Source organism: Alosa sapidissima, chromosome 2 (genome assembly GCF_018492685.1).
Source record: "Alosa sapidissima isolate fAloSap1 chromosome 2, fAloSap1.pri, whole genome shotgun sequence".
NCBI lineage: Eukaryota > Metazoa > Chordata > Actinopteri > Clupeiformes > Clupeidae > Alosa > Alosa sapidissima.
This window is the reverse complement of record NC_055958.1, coordinates 43369226-43385153: the sequence shown is the minus strand read 5'-3', so window position 1 is coordinate 43385153 and position 15928 is coordinate 43369226. Positions and strand designations below refer to the sequence as shown.

Here is a 15928-nt window from a genome sequence, read left to right as displayed (position 1 = left end):
AAAAAAGGAAGTGAATGAATGAATAGTTACTGCTTTTCTGAGGGCTGGCGTTCTCATAAAATCGACGTAATCTTTGAAAAGACTACCTGGTTATCTTCCTTAGACTTCGTAGATGTAGTTACTACAATTTGGAGTCGAAATTCAAAGTGCAAATATGGTTTAAATGTGTAAACAAGACGCCTGATGTTTAAAATATGTTAATGAATGGGCACAGTATTATTGTGTACAGTAATGGGCTATCAGTAGTATGTAAACAGTTCATGTGTTATGTGATTTACATAAACTAGTAAACAACAGAAATGTTAAAAGCTGGTATTGTGTTTCCTGAATTCTTACATTCAGGCATTCAAATGAAATGTAATTAAATAACATATACTCTATCAGTGTATGATGCTTGCATGAGGGAAACATCCCAAAACAACAGCACCCATATAATTGCTGTTGTTTTGAGAAGTATTTCTCATGCAAGCATCATGCAACAATGCAAAAACAATGAAACTATTGTAGGCCTAATTATATTTTACATTAGTAAAGCAGTACTCTGATGTGCATGTTCACAAAAGTTTGTGAAAGCAATCTTAGCACTTTAAACATTGACTGTTTTGAAGTGCATGTATAGCAATATAGTATAAAAATAATAATAATTGTGATATCATTACAATTTGATGGGGGGTGGGAGGAGGGGGTGGGTTCATGTAGGTGGGCCCTAGTAGGTGGGCCCTATGACCCCAAAGTATGCCTTGACTGGGCCTCGGGTCAAAGAAGTTTGAGAGGCTGATGTAGACGACAAAGCAGCAAGGAGGCGTCGTGTGATCATTTAAACAAGTTTTATGACAAGGTCGATGAGGGTGGGAAAAATCGTACATTTCTGTGCAAACTTTGCCCCCACTTCAGTCACATTGTCTTTTAAGAAAATGCAGTCCATTTTTCGGTTCCAGCAGCCAACAACCTCAGAACTGACCCTTCAGGCCTCTCAGGAGGCGCTGGCCTTCTAACCTAGTGACCACCATAGCAACCAGCATGATTGCCCTAGCAACCACAATATTTATGCGTTTTAGCTTATTGGATGTTGCGTTAATGCAGATAACTTTTGATCCGTGTGCCTCTGATCAAACCCACTCTGGCAGTTCCTCGGAACCGCAAATCTAGTCTTGTTTTTGTATTTGTGTGTCGCTTTGGACAAAGGTGTCTGCAAAATCCATAACCATAAGTGTTAGTGTGTCCATTCAATTACATTGAAATTATTGTAAAGATTTGACACGCCACACACAGTTGTCCAATCAAAGGTTTAATGCGGAAGCGGGAATCAGCCAAACACATAAACCAAGACACCATTACATAGCAAACACAAGGGAAGTCAATAAAACAAGCACGATACACAAGCAGGGTAGTCACATACAATACACCGGGTAAAACTACTAAAGCTTTGAAGGTGCAGTGAGACTTGTAATTTGAAAAGACCTCACTTTGTAGTAGGGAGGTGTTTGGCAGCAGATCTCTGTACATCCGTTGAGTCCCATCCGGATTTACCCGGACCGGGTCCAGAAAGTTGCATATTCGGTTTTTCCACGGTAAAATGTACAAAATTAAGTTATTGTGCTCACATGGACAGCCATAAACTAAAGGGCTCAACGTGCTTCTGCGTCAACTCCACGGCGTAGCTACGCCGGCACTCCTACGGCGTTGTGACTATTTCATGGGTCTGCGTCGGGTTGCTTTGCATCGCGGTGCATTTCACCGCCATAACGCTCGGTGTCGGCTGTGTCTGCGTCGCTCACCACCGAAACAAGACTGTATGACCGAAACGGTACTCAGAATAGCAAACCCCATAGACTGTCGTGCCAAATTAGTAATCTTATTTGTTTGGCCTTTTCTTGCTTAGATTTTGTACAAAGTATCGAGAAAGACATGGTAAAATCCATTGACCTAGTTACTGTAACCAGCAAATAAGTCTTAGGTTGACTGCCGTCACAATACGCCAGAAGAGGAGAAAATCATCTTTTTAATCAAATAAAGTATACCGTAACACAACCATAAATGGAGTGTAGATCCGTTATCTCCTCGTCTCTCTCTGTGTGTGTGTGTATGAGACTGTGTGTGTGTGTGTGTCTCTCTGTGCGTGTATGTGTGTGTGTGTGCATGAGTGTGTGTGTGCATGTGTGTGTGTCCAATTGTCCAGTCAGACGAGGTGTGATAGAGCGATGAGTCCCACTCCGAGCACTTTGCCGATCCCCGGCATGAAGACCAAAGCTGCCGTGCCCAGCGTGTTTATGATGCTGCTGAAGAGTTGCTGACCCCGCGGCGCCTCACGTTCCGCCTCCTCGTGCAGAGCCGCCGCCTCCTTCCCTAGAGACTCCGCCCGCTCCTTATAGCCCTGCTCCAGTAGCTCCCTCTGCTCCTGTTACACACACACACACACACGTTAATGACATGTTTCCTCTCCTCACCTGTAGTTTAGTGGTAATGATTCACCTGCAGTGGTAATTATTCACATGTAGTTTAGTGTTAATGATTTACCTGTAGTGTTAATGACTCACCTGTAGTTTAGTGGTAATGATTCACCTGTAGTTTAGTGTTAATGATTCACCTGTAGTGTTAATGACTCACCTGTAGTTTAGTGTTAATGACTCACCTGTATTGTTAATGATTCACCTGTGTTTCACCTGTAGTGTTAATGACTCACCTGTAGTTTAGTGGTAATGATTCACCTGTAGTTTAGTGTTAATGATTCACCTGTAGTGTTAATGACTCACCTGTAGTTTAGTGGTAATGATTCACCTGTAGTGTTAATGATTCTCCTGTAGTTTGGCGTTGATGACGCGTTTTCTCACCTGTAGTTTGGCGTTGATGACGCGTTTTCTCACCTGTAGTTTGACGTTGATGACGCGTTTCCTCACCTGTAGTTTGGCGTTGATGACGCGTTTCCTCACCTGTAGTTTGGCGTTGATGACACGCTCCCTCTCCTCCTGGGCTCGGCGGCGTTCCCGCTCCATCTTCTCCTCCAGCTGCTCCAAGTTCTGCCGGAAGCTGCGCTCCTCATCGCGCTGGTGCTGCTTCTGCCTCTGCCGCTCCTCCTCCTGAGATCGCACGCGACGCGCCTCCTCCTCAGCCCTCCTCCTGCCCTCTACAGGGAGACCAGGACGGGGAGGGAGAGAGGAGACGAGGAGGGAGAGAGGAGACGAGGAGGAAGGAGAAGGGCAGAGACAGGACGGAGAAGGGCAGAGACAGGACACAGGGGAGAGACAGGACACAGGGGAGAGGGAGAGAGACAGGACACAGGGAAGAGGGGGAGAGACAGGACGCAGGGGAGAGACAGGACACAGGGGAGAGGGAGAGAGACAGGACGCAGGGAAGAGGGGGAGAGACAGGACGCAGGGGAGAGACAGGACGCAGGGGAGAGGGAGAGACAGAGCAACCATTAGACTGTTATATTCTGTAAGTGCTGTAAGCCTAATGTTCTATCTGCTACAGCGTTATATTCTGTGAGTCTGTTTGTGGGGTGTGCGCTACAGAGTGGGAATTCTTAACACATAAAATAATAGATTATCATGCCCAAGATGCATCAAACTTCCAATTGCAACTCTGTAGTTAAAGGAGAATTCCGGTGTGATATTGACCTAAAGTGTATTGAAACATGATACCGAGTGTGAACGTATGTCTCATAGCCCATCTCGACTTGTCCCCTGCACTCCAAAATCTGGCGCTAGTTAGCCGATGCTACCAACAACTTTTTCAGTAGTGGTGCTTCGGCATCGGGCTAGCCATGCAAATAAATCACTGTTTTACACCCATTTACGAGGCTCAATGTATCTCCACACTTCATTGGTAGACTTCCTAGGGCCCTGACATTTAAAACGAGACATTGAGAACTTTGAAAAAGCACTGGTAGTTTACTTACAAGACGATTTATACAGACAGTATCTTCACGAAGTTTAACGTTTGCAGCCATCTTGAATTTAGTCACGATAAGTCGAGCAACGAGTAAGAATGAACAGGTATGATAAGGGATCAGATTCCAAAAATAATTCAGTGGAAATGCATGGATTCCAGTTTCTTCCAGTAGCAGCAACTGGAATCCATGCATTTCCACTGAATTATTTTTGGAATCTGATCCCTTATCATAGCTGTTCATTCTTACTCGTTGCTCGACTTATCGTGACTAAATTCAAGATGGCTGCAAACGTTAAACTTCGTGAAGATACTGTCTGTATAAATCGTCTTGTAAGTAAACTACCAGTGCTTTTTCAAAGTTCTCAATGTCTCGTTTTAAATGTCAGGGCCCTAGGAAGTCTACCAATGAAGTGTGGAGATACATTGAGCCTCGTAAATGGGTGTAAAACAGTGATTTATTTGCATGGCTAGCCCGATGCCGAAGCACCACTATTGAAGAAGATGTTGGTAGCATCGGCTAACTAGCGCCAGATTTTGGAGTGCAGGGGACAAGCCGAGATGGGCTATGAGACATACGTTCACACTCGGTATCATGTTTCGATACACTTTAGGTCAATATCACACCGGAATTCTCCTTTAAACAGAAGACAGTTAAGGTGAACAGACGTCACACACACACACACACAGTCTCTCTCTCTCTCACACACACACACACACACACACACACAGTCTCTCTCTCTCTCTCTCTCTCTCTCTCTCTCTCTCTCTCTCTCTCTCTCTCACATACACACATATACATAGTCTCTCTCTCACACATACACACACACACATTTGTTGGGTTGTACCTTTTATGTCCTTCTGCGCTGCAGAGATGAGGCGATCAGCCTGTAGAATAATCTTCCCCGACACCTCCTTCTCCCTCAGACACTTTCTCAGGACCTCCTCACTCTGAAGACACACGCACACACACGAACACACGCACGCACATACACGCGCACACACACACACGCACACAATCAGTTAAACACACAAAGACAGACACTATACTGTATGTGTGCACACACCCATGCACGCTCATCCACAGACACACTTACACACAGTTAAGTCACTCACCATGAGGCCTTTGCATTTCTCTGTCCTGTAGATCTTCGTTACTTCCTGCAGGGCGACGCTGAACGCTCTGTATCCGCCGGGACGCATGAGGGCTCCTTCTCTCAGGATCCGATCCAGCCGCGCACACAAACGCAGCAGCAGACGCTCACACACACGCCTCGACTCCTGCACGTTACGCCCACACCAGTCCTTGTATCGCTCCTGCATGCTCCTCTGAGGAGAAACACACACAGACCAGAATAAAAACTCAGATATCAAAGTCAAAGTCAAAGTCAGCTTTATTGTCAATTTCTTCACATGTTCCAGACATACAAAGAGATCGAAATTACGTTTCTCACTATCCCACGGTGAAGACAAGACATTTTACCAATTTAAGTCCACAGACAAACATAACATTCAAGTAAACAAAAAAGTAAGTAAATAAGTAAATAAGAGGGCACATATAATAATGAAAAAATAAGAGCAGCAAAATTTGGTTGAAATTTGTGCATGGACAGTCAATAAAATACTAGTGCAAAGTCAGGCCAATAAAAGGCTTGGGTAGTTCTGTTTGACCTAAGTAATAAAGAAAGTGGCATAGTGGTGCAAGTTATGTAAGAGCAGCAGAAGTGTTGTGTTTTCAGGACAACAACACCAAGTTGTAAAGTGTACAAGTGTGCAAGTGTGCAAATGTGCAAGTGGAGTAGTGCAGGCGGCCATTGTGGGTCCAATGTCCAGGATGTTATGTAGCTGAGGGGGGAGAGGAGGGAGAGAGTTCAGCATCCTTACAGCTTGGTGTATGAAGCTGTTGGTGAGTCTGGTAGTGCGGGAGCGCAGGCTTCTGTACCTCTTCCCAGAGGGCAGTAGATCAAACAGATTGTGAGCGGGGTGACTTGAATCACTCACAATTTTGGTCGCCTTGCGGGTGAGGTGGGTGGTGTAAATGTCCTTCAGGGAGGGGAGTGAAGCACCAATGATCCTTCCAGCTGTGTTCACTATGCGCTGCAGGGCTTTCCTGTTGTATTCAGTGCAGCTTCCGCCCCACACAGCGATACAGCTGGAGAGGATGCTCTCAATGGTGCCTCGGTAGAATGTGGTCATGATGGCTGGTGGAGCACTTGCTCGCCTGAGTTTCCGCAGGAAGTACAGGCGGCGCTGAGCTCTCTTCGCCAGTGATGCAGTGTTGGTGGTCCAGGAGAGGTCTTCACTGATGTGCACCCCCAGGAATTTGGTGCTGCTCGCTCTCTCCACCACAGCACCGTCGATGGTCAGTGGCAGGTGTTGGGTGTGACCTCTCCGGAAGTCAACAACAATCTCTTTGGTCTTGCTGACGTTCAGCAGGAGGTTGTTGTCCCTGCACCACGTGGTCAGATGGTCGACCTCCAACCTGTATTGAGTCTCGTCGCCCTTGGTGATGAGACCCACCAGAGTTGTGTCGTCAGCAAATTTCACTATGTGATTGTTGCTGTAGGTTGCAGTGCAGTCATGCGTCAGCAGGGTGAAGAGCAGCGGACTGAGCACGCAGCCTTGGGGGGCCCCTGTGCTCAGTGTGATGCTGCTTGAGGTATTGTTGCCAACACGTACTACTTGGGGCCTCTGACAGAGGAAGTCCAGTAGCCAGTTGCAGAGGTAGGTACTGAGTCCCAGTTTGTCCAGTTTGCAGATGAGTTGTTGTGGTATTATGGTGTTGAATGCAGAACTGAAGTCTATAAACAGCAATCTCACATATGAGTCTCTTTTTTCCAGGTGGGTGAGGGCTGGGTGGAGGGCAGAGCAGATTGCATCCTCTGTAGACCGCTTGGCTCGGTATGCAAACTGGAAGGGGTCCAGGGTGGGGGGGAGAATGGCTTTGATATGTGACATGACAAGCCGCTCAAAGCACTTCATGATGATGGGTGTCAGTGCCACAGGGCGGTAGTCATTGAAGCAGGATGGAGCAGTTTTCTTCGGCACAGGTATGATGGTGGCAGCTTTGAAACATGATGGGACGATGGCTTGCTTCAGGGAAGTGTTAAAGATGTCTGTGAAGACATCCTTAAGCTCCCCTGCGCAGTCCTTCAGCGCACGACCTGGGATGTTGTCTGGACCTGTTGCCTTACGGGTGTTGATAGCAGCAAGTGTCCTCTTCACGCTGTCGGCAGAGAGGCACAGGGGCTGCTCATGTAGAGGGGGATGGGTCTTCTGTGGGCAGGTGCTGTTTTGTGCTTCAAAGCGAGCAAAGAAGCGGTTCAGGTTGTTGAGCAGAGGGATGTTGCTCTCACAGCTCTGTGGCGCGGGCTTGTAGTCCGTGAGGGCCTGAATGCCCTGCCATAGGCTTTGTATCAATGTCAAGCTAAAGGTTCTGCAGCCGGTTGCACCAGTAGAACGTAAGGTCGATTAGGTGTAAGGTCTTAAACCTTACGTTGAAACGAACTAGTTTTAAACTAGCGCTGCATTCTTTTCCTGTTGCACCATTGCTACTTAAGGTACACCGTAGTTAGTAACTACTAAATCAAAATATTGTCGCATAGAATGACGTTTTTACCATTGACAACCAATCAATATCACTTATGACATCGGAAGTGTCACAGAGTCACATCACTTACGTTGGTAACGTTAACGTTTGCTCGCTGTAACGTTGTAGGCCTATGATAAAACATTGTATTTGTAAAAAACAGACTTTATTTTGTTGCATTTCAGCCACCACTTGGCCTAACGTAGGCTAACGCAGTGGATAGCTAACGTTAGGCTACAAACATCATTCAAACACTGCTCAAGTAAATGAAATGTGTGTAATCGGTCGCGTATACTGTACATGTAACTCTTCTCGACTTATACTTCGTTAAATGTAACATTCCCACTATTTAAATAAAAAAAAAAAAACATGTTAACAAATTCCCTACGACGGAACTTACACCTAGGGAGAGGGGGGTGTAAGTTAGTGTGTAATTTAAGTCATAACTTAGTGTTACGTTGAAACTATTTAGCGTGGTGCAACCCGATAAATTTTAGTAGCTCGTAAACTTTAACATAGTGCCAGTTTACGTTAGAACTAAGCTAAGATGGAACTTACGTTCAACTGGTGCAACCGGCTGCAGGTACCAAACTGAAGGTCCAGGATGTATGTATGGTGTGTATACTGTATGGCGAGTGTGTGTAAGGTAAGTGTGAGTGTGTCTGCAAGTGATGTGTGTGCCTGTGTGTGTATGAGTGTGGAGTGTTGTACCATGAGCTCGAGCTGGTGCTTGTGTTCCTGGTCGTTGAAGGATCCGCTGATGAAGATGCTGACGGCCTGTTTCTCTGCAGCAGCGTGAATCTCAGACAGCGCCTCCTGTGTCTCGGTGGGTAAGCGCACCCAGCGCTCCATCTCTTTCTCGTAGAACTCCAGCGCCTCGGTCACGGCCCGCCCGTTCTGGATCAGCGCCAGCGACTCCACAGCGCTGTCCAGACAGGGCACCTGCCCACTGCGGATCGCCTTCACATACGTCTCTGCCAGGCTGCCCAGCACTGCAGGACAACATAAATACCCATTACATACCAGCTCACGCTAACTAGCACTAATGCCCATTATATACCAGCTAATGCTAACTAGCACACATGCCCGCTATCGCTAGCACACATGACCATTATATACCAGCTAACGCTAGCACATATGACCATTATATACCAGCTAATGCTAACACAAACACACATGCCCATTATATACCAGCTTACTCTAGCACACATGACTATTATATATACCAGCTAACTCTAGCACACATAACCATTATATACCAGCTAATGCTAGCACATATGCCCATCATATACCAGCTAACACTAGCACATATGACTATTATATAGCAGTTAATGCTAACACTAGCACACATGCCTATTATAACACTTGCACACATGACACATTATATACCAGCTAACACTAGCTAGCACACATGCTCATTATATACCAGCAAATGCTAACATACATGCCCATTATATACCAACTAACACTAACCAGCACACATGACCCATTGTATACTAGCTAACACTAACTAACACTCATGCCCATTATATGCCAGCTAACGCTAATTAGCACACATGACACATTATATACTAGCTAATGCTAATTAGAACATATGCCCATTATATGCCAGCTAATGCTAACTAGCACACATGACCCCTACTACCACACTAACTACCCCAACCTCAAGTTGCACTGGGGCCAATGTAGTGCCTTTTGTAATAGAATTAACATGCCTTATGTCATTTGGATGAGAAGTGTGTGCTAAATGACTAAATGTTAATGTGATGAGGATTAACACTGGGGCATTAATACTAATGCTACCCACTCCTGGTGTTGGGGCATTAATACTGGTGCTACCCACTCCTGGGGCATTAACACTGGTGCTGGGGTATTAATACTGGGCCATTAGCATTGGAGCATTAATACTGATGCTACCCACTCCTGGCACTGAGGCATTAGCATTGGGGCATTAATACTGATGCTACCCACTCCTGGCACTGGGGCATTAATAGTGGATACTGGTGCTACCCACTCCTGCCGGTGACACCTAGGCCTCCTCTCATGGTTTTCGGCTTGGCGCTGCTGAAGATGTGGCTGCAGAACTGCTTGGCCACCTCCACAAAGTCGCTTTCCAGGTCTGCATCTGTCAGCTCCTCCAGGCGCCGCATATTCTTGGTGCTGGCCGGAGGCTTGAACGCGAAGCAGCGCCGCTCAGCAAAGAAATCCTTCAGGCCCTGACGCACCTGGTTGTGTCTCAAGATCTCAGCAGAGTGGCCTATTAACACAACACAACAAAACCTCTAAGCCACTAGTGTGTGTGTGTGTACAGTGGGCATCGCTTTCAAATGGCCACTTCAGTCGCGCATTACGAGGCGTGAAGCTGCGTGAAGCTTTAGTACCACTTTCAGCCACTGTGCGTCGCTCTGCCACTGTACATCGCTCTGTCAGTAGCCTGACTGCCGCCCCTTCTGAAAAAGCAGGAGGCTAGGCTACCTTTAAACGTAATTGTTACCGAGAGGAATCCCAGCCTACGAATTCAATAACAAAATAAATTGTAATTAAACATTACCTCGATTAAGGCTACTTGGGTATGGCTTAAGGCTTGACTACACGGTGGTAGCGAAAATCGAAATCTGCTTTTAATAGCCTACTGGTGCCGCTCCACAAAACGAAAAAATATAATTTGCTGTCTATGTTATTGTCAGTGTTGGGGGTAATGCAACTACGCAAATCAAAACAGTGTCTTAATTTGCCCTACTTCTTGACTGCAATGTAGTCAATTGACTGCTTGACATGTCATTTTTATTTTTCTGTACAATAAACAAATACATCTGCTTTATGCCGCAGAATTACATTCATATTTGGCTGACTGCAGACGCGCCACTTCCCTCCCCATATTCCAAGATTAAGATAGTAGCCTATACAAAAAGCACTTCATACTATCATAAAAAATAGTTAAAACGAATAGCTATTTGCAATTTGACAAAACACTGGTCCTCATTTTGCGAATGCGAGGACGCATAGTTAGATGTCCGAGTCACGCATAATGTTTGCAAACCACTGGCTCGTAATCACAATAATTTAACACACGACAGTTGGATAGCCTACTTCATCATGTCCCCATGCCTACATTTTTGTGAGTAGCATAGAGATCGTTACAAACAATAAAGTATGGCTCTCCGTTTGGGACATCGAAAACTTTTTTAATAGACTACCGTCGAAGATGCTGACTTGCAAAAGCCTCGGGATAACACGTTATCTCCACTATCATCAGTCATGCCCCTTGATCAAAGTGGGGAATGAAATAAAAGTTTGAGAACCACTGGCTTAACAAGTTACCTGCAGTCCAGAACACAGAATCTGTTGCAATATTCTGATGATCGGCGATGATATCGGCAAATTTTTTTTTTCCAAAGTAAGAATTTCACTTCACCATGCACCTTCGACAATACCTGGCCTACCTGGTATCATTACAAACATTATTCTGTGTCCTAAAACTGGCATATTTTATGGCATTGTGTCATGTAAGTTCGTTGCAAAATCTAGAGAAATGTGTGAGGTGGTCAGCGGGGGACAATTGAGACACACATTGGATTGTGTTATTACTTGAACATTCCACACTATCCACAGCCTGTGGTAAGCCTATCAGGGGCAGGAGGATTACTGTTAGCGCAGGCTTTATATAAAATTCTTCAACAGAAGGCCTCGAATGTTGTTTGTGGAGCGCTTTGCTTCACTTCTGTAATCTCGGCTTCATTGAAAATGAGGGCTTCCCTCAATGACCCTCCGAGAATAAATAAAGGTTGAATGAATGAATGCATGCAGGTTTGCCCAAAATAAAGGCCTGTGGTTTGCGCAGCCTACAGTAAATAACAGACCCGCCAGAATGTGCGTTATGATGCTTTTTTATGAGCAAGATGTTTTTGGTACCCTACGCACACTGCATGTTCTTAACCCTCTAGGCGCCACTGTCGAGTTTACTCGACAAGATGCGGTACTGAATAAAACGGCCGATTTAGTCAAATAGGGTGTCATATTTCGTTCGACATCCACTCCACTAGGTGGCAGACATGTCATACGTCATCCCCGAGTCCGAAAAAGGTCATGGTTTAAACAAAAGTTTTGAGCTACAGCGCATTGAATCAGTGCGTGCAATACCGGAGCTAGTGTGCGTGTGAGCCACTTAGTCAGAGCGATATTGTCAACGTTAGCGAGTATTTGCATTAGATTATCGTCTAATGGCATCAAAAAAGTTTACCTGAAATGAAGTGTTGGGTCTTCTATTCGCGGACCCTGATTCTGAAGGGGAATATCTGCCTTCAGGAAATGACGGTGATTCGTTTTGTGAGGCTTCAGATGCGTCCCTGCCTTCAATGATGCAGCTGGACAAAGTGAGAGTTTACTCCATAGTTTAGCTTACACCAAGCACAAACGTTGAATCGTTTGCCCAATGTCACTGGTGGGAATAATGTTTCACGGGTTCGGAGTGTTCATCGGGAAGTTAGCAGGGTGTTAGTGGTGTGGCGAACAAGGCTGGAGGTAGCCTAATAGCGCTAGCTTCTGTCTTTTGCCTCTCCACAATCGCGGCGACAGTAACGTGGTGGAGCCTTTGTCTAATGCGACTGGGTATGTTAGACGAGGTCGAAGTGCTCATAGGAGAGTTAGGGGGAAACGTAGTGGTAGTGTGGGTAGTCGCAATGAGAATGACAGTAGGCCTAGTCCGAGCTGCGCAAATTCTCTCCACTCGGCGCGCGCGAGGCAGATCTGGCCATGCTGCTCGCATGGTGGAGGTGGTGACACGCTCTCTCCCTCTCCCTCTCCCACACACACACACACACACACACACACTAGGTCATGCATAGTCTATCACAAGATGATGGGAATGCCGGCCCTGTATGGATAGGGATAGGGAGTCATTATCTCTACAGCAAAAGGCCTGCTACATAAAAAATAAAAAAAAAATGTCAGCCATTTATTAGTAATGATTTACACTGTTGATTTGCTATCTATTTCCCTGATCATTTAGGACATACACTATGTGTTCCTTTTTGTGTGTTCATGTCCTTGTGATGTGTGTGTCTTTGTCAGCTAAGAAAAAAAACATAAACAAAAACAACAAAAAGAAAAAAAATACTAACATTGTCTCTTGTCTTGTCTCTTCATCTCACTCCTGATCTGTGCCTTGCCGTGGCAAATGAGCTTTTGAACTAAACAGGTCTTGTCTACTTGTGTTTGTGTGTCATCTGAATAATCTATATGTGCCCCATACATGGAATCAGAGTGCCTACTGTATGTAGTAAATGGAAAATCTCTACAGCAAAAGGCCAGTCTACCGCTACATGCATTTGGTTTGTTTCGACCATTTATTAGCAATGATTTACACAGTTTGTTCACTACTTACTGTTTACCTGAGCATTCAGTATTGTGCAATATAGCATACAGAAGGTGAGGGACATTTTGGGGGGAAAGAAGTGGTGCATTTTATCATTCAAACATGCGACTTTTCATGAAAATTCTATAATCCAAGATGGCCGCCACCATATGACGTCATAATATGCAAATTAGATATAAACATTTAATCTCTACATAAACTTTGGGTCATCCTTAATATTTCTCTAATTTACAGAAAGTCTCTATCTCTTATCACTTTTAAGATAAAGCCTTTTGAAATGAAGATGTCAAAATTGATCGTTTCGGAAAAAAACCTCTGGCGCCTAAAGGGTTAAATAACAATGATCATCAGTAATATTCGACCATTAATTTGGGTAAATGGGCAAGCGTGACCACCTTGATTGGCTGATGATTGTAACGCGGGCATGATTCCAAACACCTCCCTTACAATGATGAGTGACAGGTGACAGGTCTCAGAATGCGTGCGCTACACAAGGACGCGGAAGATGATGAATAACTGGGGCCGTAGGCTATTCACAAAGGCTTTTATCTTACTACTAGGAGTAGGCTACTCCTAAATCGCACTTAAAGATTTTAGCTTGGAGTTTTCTCTTAAAAGTTATTCACAAAGCCTTTCAGACAACTCCTAAACTAGGAGTGAGTCTTTGTGGCTATGGATGACGTCATTACTCATGCACGAGCTTGACTGAAGTGACCACCTTGATTGGCTGACGATTGTAACGCTGGAATTCCAAACACCTCTCTTCCGATGATGACTGACAGGTGACAGGTCGGAGAATGTGTGCGCTACACAAGTAGTGCGAAGGACGGAAGATGATTAATAACTGAATAAAAAGGCCTAGCCTAAATGAATAAAGAGTAAGGCAAAACAAATAGCCTAGTAGCCTAATGAAACATAGGCCTATGGATTGATGCAGTAGCCTACCTTTGCAACATTATTAAATTAATCTGTCACCATATGCCTAGGCTACGTTTGCAAAGAGGAGAACATTTTAATTTGATTCACAATGAAACGTTACATTTCATTTACATGTTAACAATGAGTAGTTTTGGTTGTTGTTGGTGGCGTTATTGCATCCCTTTTATGAATGCAAAATTGTTCTCTCGCGATTGGAAGCTCCTGTTGCGCATAGGCTACGCATTTCAAAACATCGCAACGTAAAATGCCACAAAAAAGCTGTTTATGAATAGGTCTTAGTGAGTTAGGAGTCCTCTCGACTTAAGCTGTCCCAGACTTATGTGCTACTTTTAGGTCTAAAATGCTTTGTGAATTACTTTTTGTGAAAAAATTAGGAGTCCTAAAGTTAGGAGTGACACGCCCATTATTTTTAGGAGTTGCTCCTAAATTTGCCAGTTAGGAGCTACTTTTAGCCTTAAAATTCTTTGTGAATACGGCCCCTGAATAAAAAGGCCTAGCCTAAATGAATCAAGGCAAAACAAATAGCCTAGGTAGCCTAATGAAACATACGGATTGATGTAGTATCTTTGTAACATTATTAAATTATTCTGTTACTATGCCTACGTTTGCAAAAGAACATTTTAATTTGATTCACAATAATGTTACATTTAATTTACATGTTGACAATGATTAGCCTAGTTTTGGTTGTTGTTGGCGGCGTTACTGCATGTTAGTTATGCCTACAATGCAAAATTGCTTCCTCGCGATTGGAAGCTCCTGTAGCTGCATAGGATTTCAAAACACGGCAAAATGCCGCAGGTTTGTGAATAGGTCTGTGAGTAAGGAATCCTCTTGACTTCTTTTAAGCTGTCAGAGGTGGGAAGGTGTGATTTGTTGGGGGCAGGGCCGGATTAACTGGGCACAAATGTCTGATGGGCCCTTACCCCCAGCCAACGTGAATCGGGTGGTTAGTTAATAGGCCTATCGTGAAGATTTTTCCTGCCATCTAAGGCACGAGCGCATCTGTGAGGCCAAGCCTCACCAAGTAGCTCGTTTGTTTTCAACTAACATTCCATTTAATTAAACTGCTTTATAGGCTATGCCGAAATAGTTTTCAACATTTTGAATATTAGTATCGGGTGAATTGAAATGTTCTCAAAGTAGCCTTATGGCTGAAAGCTGCTTGGGATCCCCCCCGTCAAGCAATATAACCAAACGCGCTTCCTGCACTCATTGTTTCAAAAGGAGTAATTTTGGCTTCGTCAGAACTGAAGAGATGTGGACGGCACGGCACGGTATGCCCAATGAAAATAAATTAACGCAACGCAACACAACACAACACAGACTTCTTCTCTCGCGTCAGTCACTGACCTGAACGAAACACAGAACCCGCTTCTCTCACGGCAGTCACTGACAGTAACCTAGAATAAATGCATGGGGAAAAACACTTCCCCATGACAAACACATCGTAAAACACTGAAAGTTAATATTGTCACTAGCAACATACATCTGTCCTTTGTCAAATGTATTATGTTCCAAGTAGCCTATGCATAATTCTGCTTCAGTTGAACAAATACATTTGCTTATTTCACAGAAAAATATAAATAGCCAGTTAGGGTCTACAGTGCAGAGTTGGTAAGTTATGGTAGGCCAACTTGCAGTGAACATACAAACGGGAAATTATTTCTCTTGTAGCTGAGTAGCCTCAGGTGCGCACGTAGACATAAGACCGAACATGCAAGCGCCAATGAATTGTGCTCTCACGACAATCACGCCGTTAAACTTAAATATGTTAACATCACTCTAAGTTCGCCTTCAAGCAAGGAAAACGATTATTTGAAGACATCTGTTTCGTTGGAAGGGCAAGGGGTAGCAACAGGGCAACACAGAGACAGGCCCGATGGCAGGGCTGTTATGAGAGTAGGCTATTAAAATATGGGATATTCTACGGGAAAACATTAAAACGGCAAGACAGCGGGGGAAAGTTAAAATACCTGATAAACACAGAAAAAGTTGGCATGCATTGTTTCGGTCCCCGTGCACAGGGATTATTTGTCATATTATTAATCACATATGATTATTTGTGAAATTGTGCAAACAGGCGCAACACATTTGAAAAGGAAGGACTGGTAGCATGCAAGCTCACGGGAAAGATTGAT

General features: G+C 44.5%; 1 protein-coding gene across 4 annotated transcripts in view; it reads right to left on the bottom strand.

The window, feature by feature from the left end:
- Nucleotides 1–1272: 1272 nt before the first annotated feature.
- The window catches only part of LOC121703817 (guanylate-binding protein 1-like), a 35994-nt gene continuing 21338 nt past the window's right edge, over nucleotides 1273–15928 (bottom strand). For 3 of the 4 annotated variants that reach the window (XM_042084292.1, XM_042084294.1, XM_042084295.1), the window contains exons 7-12: nucleotides 9492–9734; nucleotides 8189–8469; nucleotides 5005–5217; nucleotides 4737–4839; nucleotides 2799–3124; nucleotides 1273–2398 (exon numbers count right to left, since the gene is read on the bottom strand). In XM_042084292.1, coding sequence (XP_041940226.1) covers nucleotides 2180–2398; nucleotides 2799–3124; nucleotides 4737–4839; nucleotides 5005–5217; nucleotides 8189–8469; nucleotides 9492–9734 — 1385 coding nt within the window. In that variant the 3' untranslated portion in view covers nucleotides 1273–2179. The remainder of the gene's footprint in view (nucleotides 2399–2798; nucleotides 3125–4736; nucleotides 4840–5004; nucleotides 5218–8188; nucleotides 8470–9491; nucleotides 9735–15928) is intronic. The other variant, XM_042084293.1, reaches the window with a different exon arrangement.